The 21,567-nt window shown below is 39.8% G+C and overlaps 1 protein-coding gene across 1 annotated transcript in view; it reads left to right on the top strand.

The window, feature by feature from the left end:
* si (sucrase-isomaltase (alpha-glucosidase)) overlaps positions 1-21,567 on the top strand; it is a 68,429-nt gene that overhangs the window by 45,301 nt on the left and 1,561 nt on the right. The window contains exons 31-47 of the mRNA XM_054621769.1: positions 255-380; positions 2,205-2,333; positions 2,481-2,594; positions 2,684-2,746; positions 2,888-3,001; positions 3,106-3,196; positions 3,327-3,465; positions 4,276-4,409; positions 4,539-4,573; positions 5,453-5,569; positions 11,595-11,743; positions 12,766-12,850; positions 12,997-13,053; positions 13,938-14,062; positions 14,487-14,575; positions 16,632-16,681; positions 19,423-19,587. Coding sequence (XP_054477744.1) covers positions 255-380; positions 2,205-2,333; positions 2,481-2,594; positions 2,684-2,746; positions 2,888-3,001; positions 3,106-3,196; positions 3,327-3,465; positions 4,276-4,409; positions 4,539-4,573; positions 5,453-5,569; positions 11,595-11,743; positions 12,766-12,850; positions 12,997-13,053; positions 13,938-14,062; positions 14,487-14,575; positions 16,632-16,681; positions 19,423-19,587 — 1,782 coding nt within the window. The remainder of the gene's footprint in view (positions 1-254; positions 381-2,204; positions 2,334-2,480; positions 2,595-2,683; positions 2,747-2,887; positions 3,002-3,105; positions 3,197-3,326; positions 3,466-4,275; positions 4,410-4,538; positions 4,574-5,452; positions 5,570-11,594; positions 11,744-12,765; positions 12,851-12,996; positions 13,054-13,937; positions 14,063-14,486; positions 14,576-16,631; positions 16,682-19,422; positions 19,588-21,567) is intronic.

Here is a 21,567-nt window from a genome sequence, read left to right as displayed (position 1 = left end):
TTTGTGTCTGGCCCTGGGCCGCTGTTGATGGACTGCAGCAGCTGGGAGTTCCTCGCTTCATTGCGCTCTCTCATTTAGCCTATCTAAACACACAGACACACACACACACACACACACACACACACACACACACACACACACACACACACAGACAATCAAACAAACACTTCATGGACGCCGTCCCGTTTTCCTGCAAAACAACTTTTTCTGTGCTGAACTGTTTTGACTTCCTTGTTTGTTTTTCTTCTTAACAGCTGATTGGACGACCTGTTCTACCTGCCTATTGGTCCCTTGGGTTCCAGCTCTGTCGCTATGGTTACGCCAATGACCAGGAGATATCAGATCTATACAGAGACATGCGGGCAGCGGGCATACCCTATGTAAGTTCCCAAACAAAGACTGTTTTTTTGTAAATTGTCTGAATTCCAGATTATGAAAGGAAAGAATATTCTCAACATTAAAAAATGAAAACGAGAAAATATAAACCTGTACAGTTTCTATATGATAAAAACAATATCAAAGCTCACGTATCAGGACTTCACAAATGTGATTTAAAAACAGAAGTTCACAGGACACAATGCTGATGTTGCACACATATGTCTTATCCAATTACATTTCCACTATGTTTGCCTGCCTCTGACCAAACATTGATTTCATTCAATCAGTGTCTTCGCTCAAGGATTCATTGTGATGACCTCATACAAACAAATGCAATCTAAAAGCTTCTTCTTGTCTGCTTTAGGTTGTACAGTATAGAGAGCAATCACTCAGTGGAATGGACTGAGCTCAATTCAACACAGTGTCTACCCATGTTTTACAATAGGATTCAATGTATGCATACAATAACTTCATAAAACTAAAGAAATGATTGGGATGAAGCAAAATGGAGACTTCAAAGATTACATTACGTACATCCAGTTTAGCCTAATGAAATGTGACCTCTGATTGAATTTCAAATCCATTCCATTGTAGGATTCACCGCCTCTACACGTTTCCAGTTTGTACCAGTACCAGTTATTCTCTCTGATAACGAAATCTGGGGTTCACGTTGGAATAACATATTAAGAAAAAGCTTTGAAAGCACTGTCTTTGACTGTGGCCAGATGTCCCACGTGAAAACAGGCCAGGATCTTATCCTCTTCATCATGCAGAACAGAACAGAAGAGTTTCCATCGATAATCAAGTGATCCCCTGAATATGATTTCACAAAGCCCTAACCTGCAAGGTGCTGATGCTAGCCAAAAAGAATCCAGCATCATTAATTGAAATCAAAGAAGAAGAAAGCACAGCTTCTTACTAAGGCTTAACATCAGCTAGCTTTACAGACGAACCAACCTTAAACTGCCACTGACACACCAGGCAACCGAAGCAGATGACGTTTTTTCTCACTGTAAGAGTCAGAAGCAAATGGAACCCTCCATTCCCTCATATCTCAGGTGCTGCGTACCATATGTTAAGGCAGATTTTCATATCTATTTAGTATGAATCCCAACATTCCCACCCACTGTTGCAAAATGTGCAATTCATTTTTCCTCACCTTATGACAAGAGCATTGATTTTTATAAAATGTACGTTACATCTATTCATTCTTTCATTCAAACAGGAATTCTCTTGTATGCAGCAATCTGTTGAACAGCAGTGGTATGCATGCTCTAAACAATTAGCTCTGTCTTTTGCTGTGATTGTGTCATGCTCATAGCAAAAATGAAAAGACCTGAATGTAATACAGGGAAATGTTGTTCTTTAAATGACTGTGTCGTTTGTTGTTTTCATTTCTGACTGGTTCTTATATCTTTATTGAAACAATGTCAGTTTAACTTGTAAGGCTCTCCAAACAATATTCAGAGCACCAAATCACTATTTTCTATGAGAACAGGTGCTGCAGGACAGCCAGGATGAGAAAAACAAGGCGGATTATGAGCATGAATGCATGTCGACTTGCACCCGGAAAATAGCATAATAGGGCCTGTTTAAGACATAGTAGAATGATGCCCATCGGAGCCGAGAATGAACTCATACTCACTTTGTGTGTGTTGTAATCAGCACATCTCAGTGCTTTGTTTACATTACCGGCCATGTGCACGTGCCTTTTGGTGCATATGAGCACATGTGAGCATGTCCCCGTGTACTGGGCTCATGCACTAGGCTATTGAATTAACGTTCAGCCATCACCATGTTGAACCTTTAATTGTTGTGTGCTGCAGGATGTGCAGTATGCAGACATTGACTACATGGAACGTCAGCTGGACTTTGTTCTGGACTCAGACTTTAAACAACTGCCTGCCCTGGTTGACAGCATGAGGGCAGAGGGCATGAGGTTCATCTTCATTTTGGTAATGCCATTTTATTATTAAATATTTATAATGTACAAATTTGGGCACCGAAGGATCAGTAATCCATAGGGCAGGTGCACATATTATTTACAGAGTGTTAAATTACTACCTACTAAATACACAATAAAGGTATGTATTTAATTCCAGGATCCAGCCATCTCTGGAAATGAGACATCTTACCCTGCCTTTGAGAGAGGTAAAGCACAAGATGTTTTCATCAAATGGCCCGCAAGCATCGGTGATGGAATTGTGTGGGGGAAGGTAAGAGGGAACCGAAGGCCAAACAAACAAGTGTTACACAAATTACACTAGCATGTATTAATAAAGAGTTTTTTTTTTTTTTTTAAAAGGTCTGGCCAGATTACCCCAATGTCACAGTCAATGAATCTCTGGACTGGGATACACAAGTAGAGGTACAATATTTTTCGTATTGATCCCTCTGAAACGTTCCACTTCCTTGCCTCCAACATTTTATATTTGTATGAGATCTTGAGATTTGTTTGGATTGTTAACTTTTCGGGCATTTCATTTCCTGTCCCGTGTCCCATTACCAGTTATACAGGTCATACGCTGCATTCCCGGACTTCTTCCGGAATCAAACAGCAATATGGTGGAAACAAGAAATAAAGGATTTCTATAATAAAATTAAGTTCGATGGCCTCTGGATTGTGAGTGACCCGAAATAAGACATTTGAATAAAATTACCTTATTACCTCATTATGCATGATTTTTTTCTTCACCTTCATTTCCTGCAAACTGTCTTTATCTGCAGGACATGAATGAGCCTGCCAGTTTTGTCCATGGCACGGTTGGTGGGAATTGTAATGGTAATCCACTTCTAGAGTTCCCTCCATATATGCCACGTAAGCCACACATGATTCTATCTATTATTATTATTTTTTGTATCCCTGTGTTGTAATTAGATTATTAAGCTATGAAGTCAACATGAGGAGTATGCTTTTAACACATTCTATGTGCTTTTTACTCCAAAAGCCCTGGAGTCTAAACATCTAGGCTTAAAACACAAGACTCTGTGCATGAACAGCGAGCAGATACTCAGTGACGGAACAAAGGTCAGACACTACGACGTCCACAACCTCTATGGATGGTCCCACACAAAGCCCACCTATGAGTAAGTGATGTATTTATTATTTTTTGTTTTTGTGCATGTGGGCCAACTTCTATATTTGTGGGGGGTCCATACAGTAGGTGGTTTTATTTTACACTTTGCAAGTATATATATATATATATATAGCTGAAAGAGGGCAGATTGAATATATTATTGAGAAAAAGAGTGAAACAAAATGCGCATATGAACCAACAAAGATGAAAGATGTGATATTTTAAACAATGCAAATAGGATACATTATCTGGAAATTGAGCATGATTCAAAAGACATTCGTTTGTAATTCCTTAAAAACCAGACTAAACTTTGAAGTATACAAATTAACATAATTATCCCAATTTTACATAATCTGAACACAGTTAATTCAGATGTAAGTGAAAAGAAAAGAGGACAAGAATGCAGAAACTATAACTGCAATCACATTTAGGAAGAAAATGCAGCCACAGGAGATGCATAACTGCATACCTTCCGGCTATCTACAGAAATACAGTCTCATCAAATCTTCATGATAATAATCACAAATGTGGAACGGCATAGGTCCTTGTGGTGAAATGTTCCTCTCACCACAGGGAGTCCAGATGGCAGAGTTGGCCACAGAAGGGCCTTGGGATGCTCGGCACAACTGGGCCTTGAGCCCAGGTGCTTTAGCTTAGGAATTGTCTTGTGTTCAGCCCTGTGCTAGAATTTAACAATCACAATTAATTGGCTAATTTGCTTCCAGGATTAATACTCTTTACTTAAGGGGAAGAAATAAAATAAGTTTGTGTGGGATTTCCACGTGTAATACAAATCCCTGAGCCTGTCTTCTCTGTGCAGTGCCGTGCTGGAGGTTACGGGTAAACGAGGCATAGTGGTGACCAGGTCCACATACCCTTCCAGTGGAAAATGGTCTGGACATTGGCTGGGGGACAACAATTCAAGCTGGGACCAGCTATTCAAATCCATTATAGGTGCATATAGACATATACTGTAAATTCTGTTTTGGATAAATCTTGGTTCTCACCATTGGTTGCGAACAGTGCAACATAGAAAAAGGAACTTTCATTTGATATAACTCCCCATTTCCCATTGTTCTACAGGAATGATGGAGTTCAGTCTGTTTGGCATCCCTTATGTAAGTATCATCATCTGATCTTGGTTCTGACAAGACATAATCTTATTGATGTGACCTTGTCCTCTCTAAATAGATTACATCGGCCTGAGTGATGTTATTTTGTTTGCCAGACCCTTTCATCAAAGGATATCCTGAGATAAAATGTGAAGCATGCCACTACAAGCCCCACCCCAGCCAAGAAGCCTAGCGCTGGTCCGTCATGGCCTATAAAAACTTAAATAAAACTTTAAAACATTTTTACATGCTTGTCCTGCTATGACTTTGCTTGTTTGCCCCGCTGTCTTTTTGTGTTTACTTCAGTCTCTTCCCTCTCCATCACATGCTGTCCTTCTATTGTCTCTCATCTCCTCAGTGCATCTAATAATACTGGTTATCTGACACCTAATCGATCCCAATATGGTAAATAATTTGCGTGCCCCAGCCAGCCAGAGGGTCAGATACACAACATCGCTTACTCTTACGGTGTCGCACTCAAGGACACATAAGAAATGTGATGCTTGCAACCAAAGTAGAGTGACCGGGGACATAAATATAGATAGTGCAGGATGTGCTGTTGCACTGGGGCCCTTGGGGTTGGGGCCCCCACATATAGAGCAGGCCCTCAAACAATGTGTGAGGTGGAAAGCGGGCCTTTGGACCCTGGAAATAGCCTGTGTTCAAAGGAAAGATCCTCTTAAGTGCCCTTTGTTGTCATGTTTTTTGTGTGTGTTTTTTTGGTATAATAGTCAGTAGCAATCTATAACATAGTATAATGCTTATTCTTCATATACTCTAAATTAATGATCAATTAAATACTCTTTATAGTCACTTTTGCACCCTGGTGCCCATATTTCTGTCTATCTGTCTCCTCACACTTTTTTGTCTGTCCCTCTTTTTCAGACTGGTGCAGACATATGTGGGTTCTTCAATGACGCCGAGTATGAGATGTGTCTTCGCTGGATGCAGTTGGGTGCCTTCTATCCATACTCACGCAACCACAATGGCAAGGGTAGCAAGGTGGGCACTAAAAAACACTCATAATTCAGATGTACAGGACTGTAAACCCACATTAATTAGGCTTCCTACCCAAATTATACTTTGATTTGCTCTTATTTGTGGTTGCTTGTTTCGTGCTGATGGCCAACTATGGAGCCAAATCTTAATAATTGTTGCTTAGGTTCATTAAAGCTAACTTGCCTTATTTTTGCAACTACAAATGTTTTTCTAAGGTTGACTATAATGCTGGGAATTGGTATCTTGATAATGCCAAGGTCCTCCAACTACAGAAACAATATACCACAATGACTGCAGTCTTCAGTTTTCTTCTGCCACTTCACACAGTACAATGCTAATGACAACACACAAATGACATTGGTAAAACCAAGGATAGGATGATGTCACTATTTGATTGCCATTGTTTTTCTCTAGCTCAGAAATAGAGCACTTTTAGTAGGAATTATTCTGCTGCAAATTGTTGGATTTAAAATATGCATGCTCTGCTTTACAAATGCTTTCAAAAGGTTTGAGAGCTGATTTCACTCGCCTTAAATTCTACCAAGCCTGTGCTCACTGTAGCGTAAGAGATGACCATAACTCTGCTCTTGCTAGCAAAATAAGGGCTCAAGCTTTATGAATATAGTAAAAAAAAAAAAAAAAAAAACACATTCATAACCTTAAGTCTTATTGTCTGTAAAAAAAGAAAAAAATAGGTGGCTTTCTCTACCTAACTCTCTCTTAATCTGCGTCTGACGTACACAAACACACTAAAGATAGACCTGTTTGGTGGTGTAGTGTCGGTGGCATTCATTCTAGTGGTAACCTTTAAAGCGTTGGAACACATCTGAAAAATCCAATAACGCCCGTCCGGAGATCGATCCCACCGGGCGAACTTTCTCTGCACTGGAGTCTGCAATACCAGACAGGACGCAGTTGTATGCGTGTGTGTGTGTGTGTGTGTGTGTGTGTGTGTGTGTGTGTGTGTGTGTGTTTGTGCGCGCATGCATGTGTGTATGTGCCAGTGCCTGTGCTTTTTAACGGCATGGAGTGGGGATATAATTGAATTCTCAAGGTGATCTGGGCACCACTGCACACCACCTAACCTCCACTCCATACACACACACACACACACACACACACACCCTGTGATTCCAATCATTTAATAATGGATTGCAAATGGGTGTTTAAACATGGAGAAAATTGACGGAGTAAACGTGCACACACACACGGCAGCCGAGGGCTACACATGACAATTTGAGAGTCAGGAAGATGAAAAAACAGATAGAGAGAGAACTGGTGGGAGAACAGTGTAGGTAAAAAAAAAAAAAAAAAAACAGTAGGATCAAGAGGTGAAATACTGATAACCAAATACAGATAAAAGAATAGGGACGGGTTGAAAAGTTCTGAGGCTATGAGACGGAGAAAGAAAAAAAATTATGAGGGATAAAATTGGCGGAGAGTGAAACAAGATGGCAATTTAGCAAGTTAAATGGTGGTGACAAAGGGTGGTGACAAGGAAATGAAAGCCGGGACAAGGCTGAATAAACAATTTGCCGATTTTGAAACACCTGCGATCGAGTGAGAAAAGGAATGTGAGAGAGGAGGGTGCTTTGCAATAGGAGAAAAGAAAAATACACAAACCAAGACAGCGAGATGGGAGACAATGGAATAAAAGTCAGATATTTATGTAGTCTACTGTAAAAACTGTATTATTCTCCAGTCAGCCACATAAAATCCCCAATCATCAGATGGTAAGTTACGTCGCGTCTGCTTAACAAGGCATTTGACCACAAAGTTTTAACACCACAACCAGACCGGAGGGTACAGAAGGTCAGAAACAGAGGAGAGAGAAAGAGGGGGGGAGAGTTTTTGCAGAGTCATTCCCAGAGCTCTGTCACGCCTAGTGTCTCTTTGCCCTCAGACAACTTTCAATGTTGACCTTGAGATAATTTCACTGCACCAGCAATATGCTGCAGTGTCCACTGTCAGATCAGAACAATGCTAAATTAATTAAACAAGATATATATTCTCAGACAAAAGTACAGCAGGAGTCATATTTGAGTCGTGCATATTGTTAATCGCCTAAAGGGACATATTTTTTTTTGTCTAAATATTCATTTTTTAAGATGTGTGCTCTGCAATGCAGAAGGTTTATGAGGTCGGGCGAGGGACTAGATTCCAGACAGATAAATGTGGAGAAAGACCAAGCAGAGGAGAGAAAAGATGAGAACGGCTGACACGGCCAGATAACCTCATTTTTCCTTGATACCGTGCATGCAAGTACGTGCACACACACACACACACACATGCATATCTGTCTACGATCTGTGTGTGTCACAGGCCCTTTTGCCACTATCAGTGTGACCATAAATTAGGTGAATTCATAAGATGTATTCTCTGTCGGCTTCTCACTCTTCAGCACTCCCCACTCTCATCTTTTCATCAATCCCTTCTACCGGTTTTCCGCTGATGAAAAGTCTACCTTTAGGGCCCAACAGACATTGGTTTAACTGCCAAGTCATGTAGGATTTGTGCGACTGAATGTTAAAAAGTATCAAAGTCTTCGGGAGAGTACTCTGTTGGTGGTCTTAAATCTTACATGATGACAGCATCTACACCAAAGTCATTTAGCTGTGCATGCTGGACTAGCATTAATTAAGACTGTTGCAAAGTAAGAACACTATTTGTCTGTTTATGCACACTTAACAAGAATAAAATATCAATATTGCTTTGAACATTTAGTTTTTGGAGATGAGTATGCCCTTATGTTCACATCCCATAAATACAACTACCAACAAATACTTAATTGTAGGCCCAATACTAAATCTTATTTGTATTGATTAATCAGTTTGTTTATAAATCATGTCAGATATCTATCTTAGTAAAATGATGATTACATGATATCAATGATGAGGGCAGAACTAGAGTACAGGGCAATTGGCACTATGGTCGTACAGCTGCTGTGTATTGCAAGTGTTGATGTAAGAGAGGCCCGTGCACAGCACAAGGGTGCTAGAAGAATTAGCTGACTGCGCATGAACGTGGGTAAAAACCGAATGGAGACTTTGAGTTAGGCCTACACTCATAGTAGGCGTATTGCTTTTACAATAACTAATCTCAAATGCCATATGCACTACAGTGATAAATAGGAAAAGACAAAGTTCATGTAACTCAGTGGGGTAGAATCACGTGACAAAACGTGTTTTTTTACGCACCGGCCCTGAGTAAATGTCCTGTGTTTGTGTGACACATCCAACACATCTTCTACCCCCCATTGGAGTACTTTTCATTCTTACTACTATACCCGTTGCTTTGAGAATCTAATAATGGCGTGAATGCAGACGCTAAAGGGTGCCCTGTGTGTCGGTATCAAGACGTTTCAGGCCACTGCCCAACAATCGGTATTCGTTGCCCTGGGAGTGGGACCAGGCTGATTTTCCAGTATATCATTGCTGAGATTATGTGTTTCTCTTGCTATGTCAGAACATCACAGCGATCTCTACACTGCAAATAGCCAGTGGCATATTTAACAATGGTCACAAAAAGGTCAGCATGTTTCCATAATGCATTGTCCTTCACTGAAAGATTTAGTGTTTTAAGATTTTTTTTTCCTACAGTACTGATTAGCTCACCAGGATAATTCAATGCTACACTCAGTCTCTTCCCACTGGGCTTTGCACATCTACTTGCAACACATGACACACACAGGCATAATTGAGATGATGATTGGAGTTGAGATGAGAGAAAAAAAGACAGTAATCTCTTAATGAATTACATTTGAAAATAACCCAACCTGACTTGAGCCTGAAGCTTTACACAGCAAAACCGCCCAAAGCCGGCCCGGGTTCTTTGTTTGGACTCATCCGGCTCGGCTGGGTTGGTTAAATTAAATATGCATTGCATCAACTGTATCTGTCCTCTCTCTACTTGTGAAACCAAAATAAGCTCATTCTCATTTTGATTCATTAATACTTACGGTGATAATTACTTCCCGGTGAACACTTCTTATTGTAAGACATGGAGGTGCAAATGAGGGATGGTAAAAAAGGGAGACAGGTAGAATAACTCCTGAGTTTCCCGGTAATTACAATCTTGTAAATCTTCTTCAGAAAATGAAACGATAATCTGGTAAACTCCTTAGGTCATAAAATAATAGATATGCTCTGTATTCAGCCGTGTGCTGTTAGGCCTGTACTTAGTAACCACTGGGCTACAGTTAATAACTATTATCAAATCTGACCCAGTCAAATTGCAGCTGGGAGGAGATGTCTGTTACTTTCATTGCTCTCTGTGATTTTAATGATTATATTTTCAGATTTTTTTCTTCTGACATTGAAAGACAGGAAACACATACACACATATTCACACATAACTGCATAACACACTGTGATTAGCCCCACAAACACATGCATACACACACAGTGATATGCATAGAAAGTAGACACCAAGACACAAACACACGTCTTCATGGGGAGAGCATATGCGCTTCAGTTTCCTCCTCAGTGTGTGTGTGTGTGTGTGTGTGTGTGTGTGTGTGTGTGTGTGTGTGTGTGTGTGTGTGTGTGTGTGTGTGTGTGTGTGTGTACTTGACCAGATTGATGATTGTCCCCACTACAATTCCAGAAAATGAGCCAATACATCTAGATTGACCCATATCTATAAAATGACAGTACACTGTGTCCTCTTTTTCTGTCCTTGTCTCCTAAGGGGACGGTACACTTGTTGGCAATTAATAAATGAGGTAAATGCCAGTACAGTGTGGGGCATAATAGTTTCAACATCATTTATCAGTATAAATGCATGCAGGCCATTTGAGTATTTCTGGCATGCTACAAACTATCTAGTGTTCTTGTCAGTCCCTCTTCACCTTGTAATATTTTAAATCCGCATGTTGTGAAATGCAAACAGAAAAGTGTCAACCCTTGGAACACAGTGACAAGATTAGAAAAACTCAGCTGTGTGCAATGGACATTTATTAAATTGATAAATGTAAAAGTAATACATTCATACTCGGCTGGCTTTTTCTTGTATCTGTGCTTGTAACTGAGAGAAATGAACCATGGGCAGAGCTTTTGAAATGTACACCTATTGAAGCAGTGAATCTGTTTCCTCAAACACAGAGCCCTTGTCTCTTGCTGGTTGTAAACGAACTCAGTCAGTGGATGCTGTGCAGGTATTTTGACTGTTTGCATTTGGAATTCCCTAAAACAGATTGTCTCAACTAGGGCAGTGTTTCTCAAATGGAGTACTGCAGAGAGTACTTCACATTTTTGTTTTAATTTGAAAAAAATATCAGTTCAGAATAATTATTAATATAAATACAGGCTGAATAAATTCAATAATAAAATGGATATGTAAATTTGATAATCCACAATTATATTTTCCAATTTTCAATGCAATTGTTAACTGGCGTAGGCAGTCATCTGTCAAAACAAATACAATCACTTTCAAGATGATGTTTGTTCAGTGAGACCGGGAAGACAGTTTGGATATTGAATGATAGACAAAAATCAAGATAAAAGATTTTTGGTTGATTCATGATTGAAATGTAACAGCAATACAGCTGGAAACACGGAAAAACAAGTGACCAAGCAGCTCATGTTTCTCACTAAAGTGTAAGTGCAACTTTTATAAAAAAGAAACAGGAACTACAATGTCCTTTTATTCGTATTGCAGGATGACATAAAATGGGTTTTCCATGAATTTAGTGATGAAATGTAAACGTTTGAAAGGTCGTATTTAAAAGTTTTTCCCAGACATGGTTGTTGTTTAGTAAATCAGACACTGATGGTGCAGCACTATGTACCTCTTTATACAGGCTTTTATTCCTACCAAAGATGTTTTGCACACAGCAGGGGGCACACGGCTGTAAAAAAAAAAATTCAAAGGGTATACACTATAGAAAAAAAGTTTGAGGAACACTGAACTAAGTGATAACTTTATTTGGTTTGTGGTTTCCAGTCTAGAAACTCCAGCCAGAGATTTGTTACTGTTCATTTTGGTTAACCTTTCTTTAATCACCATTTTTACATTCTTTTTCTCTCAGAGACAAGATCCTGTTTCTTGGGATTCCAAATTCTCCAATGTGTCCCGGGACGTCTTGAACATCCGTTACAGCCTGCTGCCCTACCTGTACACACTGATGTATGAGGCGCATACCACAGGAAGCACAGTAGTCAGACCACTCCTGCACGAGTAAGCACGGGCTCAACACACACACGGGTCTTATCTTTTCTTCTTACATCAGGGCTCAGGAATTACACATAATCACTTAATGAAATCATTAGGTTATTACCAGGATGGATCTTTCCTCCTGATTAGCTGCCAAGATAACCTGATCTCATACTGTATTTCTTCTCATTAGTATGCACAATACCGTATGTACCGATGGCTGCAGGATTTAAACAAAATTTAAATCAAGCTCTAACACGTTTTCAGCACAACTGTTTTATTTCCAAATTCTTGTTCAACTAGTTGATGAAGGTTACCATCTCAGCCTCCTTTTTTTTTTTTTTTTTAAACAGTCAGTAAACTATTGAAACAATTTGTCTTAGGTCAGTTATTTAAATAGAGTTTGGTCTAATTGTATAGAGCTATTGCTCAGTTTAAGAGTAAAGAAATAAATATCACCCAAAACAGATAAACCTTCGTGGAAGCTACCTTTTATAAAAACGAACCCAAACACCCCATATTTACAGTTAAAACATTTAAACAGCATCGTATGTCTGCTATAGAGTGTTGGGGTGCTACATTAGTTACAGATGTTAAGTTAAAAACAGGAAAGGGAAAAAAAACAAGCTGGATTGTGGCTTTTTCCTCATTTGAATATCTTGAAAGGTTTAGAAATAATAGAGGTGTCTTAAATGCCACAGAAGCTGCCATTAAGCGGATCTTGAGCAAGGCACTTTCTATTTCAATTCTAGCGAGACAGTTAACCGTTGATGACTGTGGCTATACTTTGCAGCTCCCATGTGTGAATGTGTGGAACTGTATGACAAGAAAAACATATTTATTCATTTGAAGAGACTCTTATAAAGTCACAGATGGTATTTAAGGAGCTGGCAGGGTGAGTCTGGCAGGGATATTTGGCTTGCATCTTCAAACCATTGAAATCTGAATAAGTACTTGAGCGGTCGTCTGGGCTGATGACACAGGAGAGAGTGCAAGTAATATTTTTTCTTGTCAGGCTTATGGGCATCTGCGCTGGTGTGTTACAGGTTTGTGAATGATAAAACCACATGGGACATCTACAAGCAATTCCTCTGGGGACCTGCCCTACTTATCACCCCGGTCCTCGACCCGGTATAAACACAATACGCACACAGCTTCTTTTTCTTCCTCTTTTGTTTATATCACTATGCATTATTAAAGATATCACACATTCAACTTTTCAATCATTTAAGGGACATTTGTCATTGTTTTTAAATGACTAACTTTGTGATTGACAGGGTGTCAGGAGTGTGAATGGCTATGTTCCTAATGCACGCTGGTATGACCTCCACACGGTGAGTTCAAGTCCGGCAACCAGAAAACAAAGTCTATTGTCTAATGCATTTCAAAAATCCTGCAGATGAAAGTCCAGCACTCCTGGTCCACCCCTGGTGCAACAATGCAGGACATAACACTAAACAGTAATTACAGCATCTATTATTGAAAAAATGTGACTGGCTGATTAGTGTAGATGCAATAACAATGCATAACATATGAAAATACATCTGTGCATCATATCTTTGCTCTATATGGAAGATGCTAAGCACTGTTTCAATAAGCTGCTTTATGTCTAAAAAACAATTTTTACATAAACAAATATGAAGGCAAACCAAGACAGAAGAAGAGACAGAGAGCACATCAACAAAAGCCAAAATGACAATATTAACAAGAGACATCTTTGACAACATTATTACAGACTTGCAGCTCAAAAACGGCAGAAGGTGCCTTGATGACAAAAACAAACATCCAATCACTCTGCCTATTTCTAGCTAGGGGACTCCCCATCTGTTAGACGGCATCATAAAGCCAAAAAAAAACTTGAGAAACAACAATTTAAACAGGGGCATGGGATGGTGGGGAGGAGTTTTTACCTTCATCAAACTTGTCTGTTCAGCACACAAAGAGGAGTAAGCTGTAAATGAAGGGACCAAGGACAAAGTGAAAACTATTGGGGAAAAAAACAAGTTTGCTAAGAATTCTTTTGGCATGTGATAAATTACCGAAATGTTTCAGATGTAGCCTTTATAGATGTCACATATTTTACTGCGTGCTTTGTGATTTACCGGGGCACAAATGCCAATTTTGCACAAAGGCACTGTTGAATATAATGAATCACAGTTAAATTACTAATCATATTCATAGTATTTTAATAGAATGGAATTATCGCTACTTTCATCAGGCCAAAGAAGTTGGAGTGCGCGGCCAAATGGTTAACATGGATGCACCCTTGGAGCATATTAACCTTCATATCCGAGGTGGATATATCTTACCCTGGCAGAAACCAGAGAACAATACAAATTACAGGTAAGTGTGCACACATCATTGCTGATGACAGCACACAACTACAGGTCAGAATCCTGTGTGTTAAGTGTGAAGTGTGTGCGTGTGTTTTCCATTTGTTTGTGTTTCAATGCCTGTGCGAAGATATAGGTTGCCTGGCAAAGGGGAATACACATGTTTACGCATCACAGTTGTGTTTGAGTGTTTTTTTTTTTGTATGACCAACAAACATCAAAATGAATGCCATCCACGATTGTTAGTCTGTGTTTAAAAAAGGAGGTGAGAATGAGAGGAAGTGACAGTTCGAGGGTGATGAATGCTCAAGCTGAGGTGAGAGCAGGTGGATCCTCCCAGCAGAAATGTTAATGTATTTGTCCTCAGCAGCAGGTATAAATAGATGCTGTTCTGTAGCAATCTGTTAAAACCCACTCTGTCCATTTTGTTTCAGTCGGAGGAATCCTTTAGGACTGATCGTTGCCCTGGGAGACAACGGAACTGCTAAAGGATCGTTCTTCTGGGACGATGGAGAAGGAATAGGTAAGTGAAAGGTCACCCTCGAACACCCATACAGAGAGAGGGAGAGAATAGCATGTCATTTCATGTTTTTTATCTGTGTATTTTTGGACTAATTGTGATAATTATTTGTGATAGTTACTGTGGTTTTTTTGTGTCTTTTTGTTGCCATTTTGTGTCTCTTATGTCATTTTGAGTCTCTGTGTTTTTTTTTGCCCCTTTTCAGAGCCGTTTGTCAGTTTCTTTGCATCTGTAATGCAACTCTTTGTTGTTTTGGTCTGTTTCAAACTCTTTGTGGCTGTTCTTTCTGTGTTTGGGGACATTTTGTAGTCTCTTTGTTTTTTGGTACGTGTCTCTTTGAGTAACATTTGTAAGTTAAGGCTAGGGGGGGCATGACACTTTGGGCCCCTGTGACTCTGACTAGTAGGCCTGTTCGAAGATCAAATAAAGGATAGCAACATTTTACAAGCTGATTCTGAGCTAAGTACCATGATTTAGTAGACCTTGAAAAGCAGCTGGTAGTACTTAAAACACAAACAAACACACACACACACTGAAAAAGTTAATTCATAAATACTTTTGCCTCTTTTGAAACTTTTTAATGAAGACAGTTGGTGTGCAGACAAAGAGGACTAAACATAAGGTACTATTTATTTTGTGATTTACAGATGTTACAACCTGGCTCAAGTGGCCATAACAAAAAGGGGACACGTCATATGAACATTCAATAAAATAAGTTATCAAGTAATTAAAGTGCTGGGTGTGGATATCAGTGAAGGCACACAAGGGTTAGACAGACAAACATTCACGCTCCCATCCACACCTATGGGCAATTAACCTAAGCTGCATGTCTTTGGACTGTGGGAGGAAGCTAAGGAACCCGGAGAGAACATGCAAACTCCACACAGAAGGCCCGTCTAGCCCGGGACCTGGCCCCTCTTGCTGTGATGTGACAGTGCTAGCCACCACACCACCGTGCAGCCCACATGGATTTATTTTCACTGAAAATGAATTTCTTCATTGTTTTAATCAGATACACACAGACAACCACAACATAGTCTCCCTCCACTTTCTCTCTCGTAACACACAGACACACACACACACACACACACACACACACACACACACACACACACACACACACACACACACACACACACACACACTGATATGTGGACAGAATCGGCCTCTGAAGTGCTTCTGTGAGAAGAGGCCTCTGAAGTTCAAAAGGGCGTGTTTGTGTTGGGACAAAGAAAAGAGAGTGAGATAGAGAGAGCACGAGGGATGACAGAGAAGGGGGACTGACAGAAACTATTACAGTAATTCCCGTTGTCGCTGTGTGGAGTTATGCTCTCCATCATTCCTCTTGTATCTGCTCCCTCGCTCCTCTCTTCTGCGTCTCCCTGCCTGTCTGCAGCGTAGCCTGCCTATGTCTTTCTTGTTTGCTCTGCTTCTCGCTCCAGTGCCTGCTTACCTGTGTTATCTCTGCTTTTCTTGAATCCTGCATGTTTGAGTTTCACTTCAGACGGATGAGCTATTCTCTCCGCTGTCAATTCAGGCTGACTCATCAGTGCATTGGTTACAGTATAAGTTTCATCCAACCAGTCCAAAGTACACTCATTCATGCGACCAATTAATTATTCTGCCTTTGATACAGCGAAATAGCGAGTTAATTATATATTTTACTACCCTCATTTTATTATTTGCTTATTTAATCAACCAGTAATGCTTGATGATGAGTCTATTAAGTACTCCATGCTAACTCATCCGTCTTGTCACTTGGCCAGTTGTTGTTTTTTATCCATTCATAATGCTACTTAATGTTTCATTTACTGATTAATGCAACCATTCACTACATGACTCACTCATTCAAGGTTATTACATTTTTTATTGGTCCATCCAGTCAGTCAGATGAATATAAACTCAGATCTGGAGTCAATATGAGTATTCACTTTTCCACACAGTTCCTCATCTGTCTGTCTCGTCTTTCAATCAGGTAGTCAGATATCCATTTTCTCTGTCCCGCCATTGTCTCCATTTCTGGTTCGATGTGTTATTCACTCTCATTCTCTCTCCTCAGACACAGTCAAGAGAGAACAATACCTGCTGACCTCCCTCACAGCACAATCGGTGAGTTCAAGGGCCAACTGCATGTCAAGGCTCTTTTTTTTCCTTTTATCTTTACTATCGCTATTTATGCAGTGAGACTGGACAATGAGCCCATGCTTTACCATGCAACAGGACTGTGGTAGGTTGATGTCAAAGGTTAGCTGTTGGAATTCATTAGCGCAGAATTCATGTCTATGATTTTAATTGAGCTTTTAGCCCGTTTGGAGGAGAAAAAGCTCTCAGCGTATTGACACCTATCAAACTAAGGAATTTAATGTAAAATGCTTTAGTCGACGACTCACTTCATAATAGCATATAATCATCTAAAAGTACCATAGATTAATTTCCATTAAACCTTAGTCACAATATATATAGTATAACAACTTTAACAAAGAGGATTCTACGGCCTTTAAGAATACTGAGATGCCGAGGTAGTGGAAAGGATTTCTGCAATTTTATTTTATTTGTCTTGTTCTCCTTGTTGTATTTGATGTACAATTTAGCAGTCTTGTGTATGTCATGCTGAATTACAATTACTTTCCATTCTTAACAATTTAAAGAAGGTAGAATAAGAAAGTCGATACTGTAAAATGGATTTTGCAGAGTCAATTTGTGGAATTTTATACTGAAATTTCATGTACCAAATGTAATAGTAAGAGTCTGAAGCCTTACGTTTTGCGCCATCACAAAGCCGACAGCCATAATTAAGTCACAATGTCATCTTCATCAGATGCAAGGCTTTTGTCGTGCACACACCTGGATTTTTCAAAAAGAAACGTTCTTTCGCAGAAGTGGTTGGAGTGGAGCAGCTGTGATTGTGTTTATGCAGATCACAGTGCGTTTCTGGTATTTGTTTTGGCACGAAATTGCACTTACATTTCTGCCTGCACCGGAAGCCTCTTATCACAAACACAAAGAGTAATTGTGCGCCTTCAGTTGCCAAAAGCAGAACCACTGTTCAAAATAACAAAAACATATATATCGTCTTGTATGTTGCATTTTTTCACTTTGTGCAGGTTAACAGGTGTATCTAAGTCCAACTTTCAGTGGGTTAAAGCAGACTTGGTTCTCTTCATATTAATGAGTATTGTTTTCCACAGATGCTTTCCTTAGATCGAGTATGTGTAGCTATTAGATGCGCTCCGTCTAAAACCTCCAATTTGATAAATACCCTATTTTTAATTGGTCAAATCTATTACCTTCATGAAATAGTAATTACTTAAATATTAGAATCAGGAAAAATGTCAAGGGCTATAAAAACAGAAGATACACTTAGGTGCGTAAAACAATATGCCAGATAAAAACCACAAACATTATTTTTACGTTTGCATTTGAAAAAAGAGGTTGTCTAAGCAGCAGAAATCTGGGTACCGAAATTTTACCTTGCAACCCGAGCAATAAAAACTCAACTGTGTCACCCAACTGACTTTGCCACATGCGCCTGAAGTGGCGTCATGAAATTACCAATCAGGTAAAAAATGTATATATATATAGATGTACATTTTTTATTTTTATTTTTATCTATTTTTATTCTTATTTCTGTTCGATGTTTGTTTTGTTGTGTAGTATGTGTATTTATTGTCTGTGTCTGTGTAGTTGAGCTGCTGCAACACTCGAATTTCCCCCATGGGGATCAATAAAGGAATATAATAATAAGATGGACAGCGAATATAAAATTTTGCCTTTGTTTGCACCAAAGAGTTTGTTTTGTGTGTGCACAAGTCATGGCTAATTTTTATTCTAAGAGGAGAGTGTTTACCAGGCTGCAGTTTGATCACATTGAGAGTCAGACATGACAGAAACCCCCTAATCACTGGGACTAATGGGACTAACCCAGCCCGATTTGCTTCCTAGCCAGGCAAAGGCGCACAATAACACGTATAGACACACATTAACGAGCACACGCTTAATCACAAACGCACACACATACATGCACGCACACATCTACAGTATACACATACCCACATAGAGCTGCCATGGCCAAACATCTGTGGCTGTCCTCTGCCTACCATCAGGCTCATTCCAAAGCAATTTCACACAGCGATAAAACAGCCACACTGTCTGACAGCCAAAGGGGGGGAGAGAGGGAGAGAGAGGCAGTAAGTGTGTGTGTGTTTTTGTGTTTGTATGTGCTCTTGTGTATGCACGTGTGTGTGTGTGTGTGTGTTTGTGTGAACAGGCAGATGTGAGAAGATGAGGATAAGTTGGGCAATGAGGCCAGTGCTGCCTGGCAGATTAGCAGATCGTATGCCATTTTGGATGGGTATCTGAATGTAGATGTGTGTGTGTGTGTTTGTGTGTGTGTTGCTATAGCTCCATATGAGTTCTGTACCTTCAGTGTGAGGCCATTTTGTACAAAGTGAGAACATTTTAGTCTTTTTTCAATTTAACTGTCAGTAGCCCCACTTCGGTTCACTGATAATCGGGGACATTAAACATTTGTGTGTGTGCCTAAACATGTGTTTCCCTCTCAGTGTGAGCATAATAAAAGCACAGATGTCAAACTATTCAGACAATCAAAGTCTCCCTGCAGAAGATTATCTACTAAAAGCAAAACATAGAGTAACAATTATAACATGGTGGATATAAAACCAATGACATGGAGAAAGATACCCAAATGTGAAAGCACGTTTGGTAAAGAGATGAAGCATAGAGGAGAATTGATTTCACTTAATATGAATCAAGTACATGATTTTCTTTTTATCTATTTGCAATAACCCTAACTCTTTGCTCCTCCCTTATCCAACACCTTCACTTTTCAGAACACCTTGTCCAGTACCATGATCCACAACAGTCTGACCCCTGCTGACCGCTTGACCCTGGGTGAGGTGAGGGTTTGGGGAGTAAGTGAACAGATCACAGAGGTAACCCTGACAACGGCTGCTACGACATACAAACTGGCAGCGAGGCTCAACAATGACACTAAGGTCAGTAAATGTAGTTATGGTACAATTTATTTATTTATCTAAATATCTATCTGTATTGAATTGTGATTTACTGTAGTATAGTGCAAGTTGAACTAGTTATAACACACAGTGCCTTCCTTCACCCAAGTTTTTAAAAAGGCTTTAAATTATGCTTGCTGCCATTGTGCAGCTTAATCATGATAATCGCAACTCAGCAGAACGTTGACCAACAATATCAATATAGGACATGGTCACGTGACCTGCAAATGCAATTTATGTCTATTTCTGTGCGCATATTCGCAAACAGAAACTGGATGGTATTTTTCAGTTTTTTTCCTTTTGTTTAGATGTTTTATTTAATGGACAAATCAAATCATACTGCAGCTTCAAAGCCGCAGGAAAACCATTTAAGAAAACAGATATTTTTTTATCCAGTTTCCAATTCACAGTCAATTGCCTCACAGCATTTGCTTAAAATCACCTTTTTTGGGGAGTTTTTTTTTTACAAAGTCTTATTCACTGATCATTAAGAACATAAATACTAGACTGAGGCACCCGCCAGCAGGGTTTGGAAACTTTGTTGGTAATGGAACACTATTAACTGATGTGTATACAAGCGCACAAATGCAGTTGCATCCCACAAATGCATTCATCCTCTCTTTTGCTCTAATAACCCCCGAATAAACATATTAATCACTGTCCAACATGCAAACAATCAGTGGCATTGCATTTAATAGTTCACTTTGAGCATTAATACGCTTAGCTCAGTGAACCGCTTTAATCATTACATACACAAGCCTTCACGTTGATTAAACCTTTCCCTGCCAGTCAAAAGCTGTCACTACAACAACCAAAAAAAAAAAAAAACAGCTCATGTCCACAACCCCCCCCTGCTGTACCGCACTTTTTCATCTGATAGCTATGATCAACTCTGCATTCCCCCTGACACTGTTGTTTTGTAATGAATACAGAGCTGAACACTTGACTCAGGACAGCGATTTTAAAGGCGCTCATGTAAAATGATTGTCATATCCTCTCGCCCGCTCCATCATCTGCTCCAACGGTTTAGCGGAAAAAATTGTGACGGAGAATCATGAGGAATTGTGTGCACAAGCCATAGGGCTGGTTGCAGTGCTTACAATGTGATTGATCATTTTTCCAGAGAACAATTTACAGTGGACACTGTGAGGAGACTTGCATATTGCCAGTTATTTTTATAGAGATCAGAGGGTCAAGGTCGATTACAACGTTCAGCTAGAGCTAGAAGATGACCTTTTAATCAAGGTTATTAAGCTAAAGGACACCTTATTTAATCACTACAAGGGTTTAGATCATTCAAGGAGAAACTGGAATAGAAGGGAGGGAGGGTATGAGGCTGTATTACAGTGTAACTTGAGGGGGAGGATGGGTGATATAGACATTTAGTACTACAAGAGGGTGAAGCAGAAGAAAACGGAAACCAAGGCCAAGTTTAAGAATAGCATGTGTTCCGTCTCCTCATTTGGCCTCTGATTAAATATTCCTGTCGAGGTTGTGTACTGTACTCAGTGCACTTATCGGAAGCATGAAAATGATAGCTACAGCAGCTCCATAAATAATCGTAGGTGAAAAAGCCCGGAAGCCTTTGATTTATACTGTTCTTGGAGAAGACGGACAGCGAGGAGCGAGAAGAGAGACGGCAAGAATTGCAGATGAAGAAAGTCAGAATGAAAGAGGGATTTTGTGCGTGTTTGTGTCTGTTTGTGTTAGTGTGTGTGTGTGTGTGTGCGGGATGCAAGGATGGGTCGAGAATAATGAAAAGTCATCCCATCTTTGAAAAGGAGAGAGGAAAGGAAGGACAGTCAGCGGTGACGAGAGAGAGAGAATGCATCACAAAAAACAGATGGAGAGAGGAACAGAGAGGTGAAAGAGATAAACAGGAAGAATGAAAGATGGGCGGAGGAAAGGAGGCAGGGCAGAGAGGATGGAAGAGAGAGGGAATGAGGATGACACAGTATGCGT

The sequence above is a fragment of the Anoplopoma fimbria genome, chromosome 1 (genome assembly GCF_027596085.1).
Source record: "Anoplopoma fimbria isolate UVic2021 breed Golden Eagle Sablefish chromosome 1, Afim_UVic_2022, whole genome shotgun sequence".
Classification (NCBI taxonomy): Eukaryota; Metazoa; Chordata; class Actinopteri; order Perciformes; family Anoplopomatidae; genus Anoplopoma; species Anoplopoma fimbria.
Note: the sequence above shows the minus strand (reverse complement) of the source record. Positions and strands in the feature narration are given on the sequence as shown.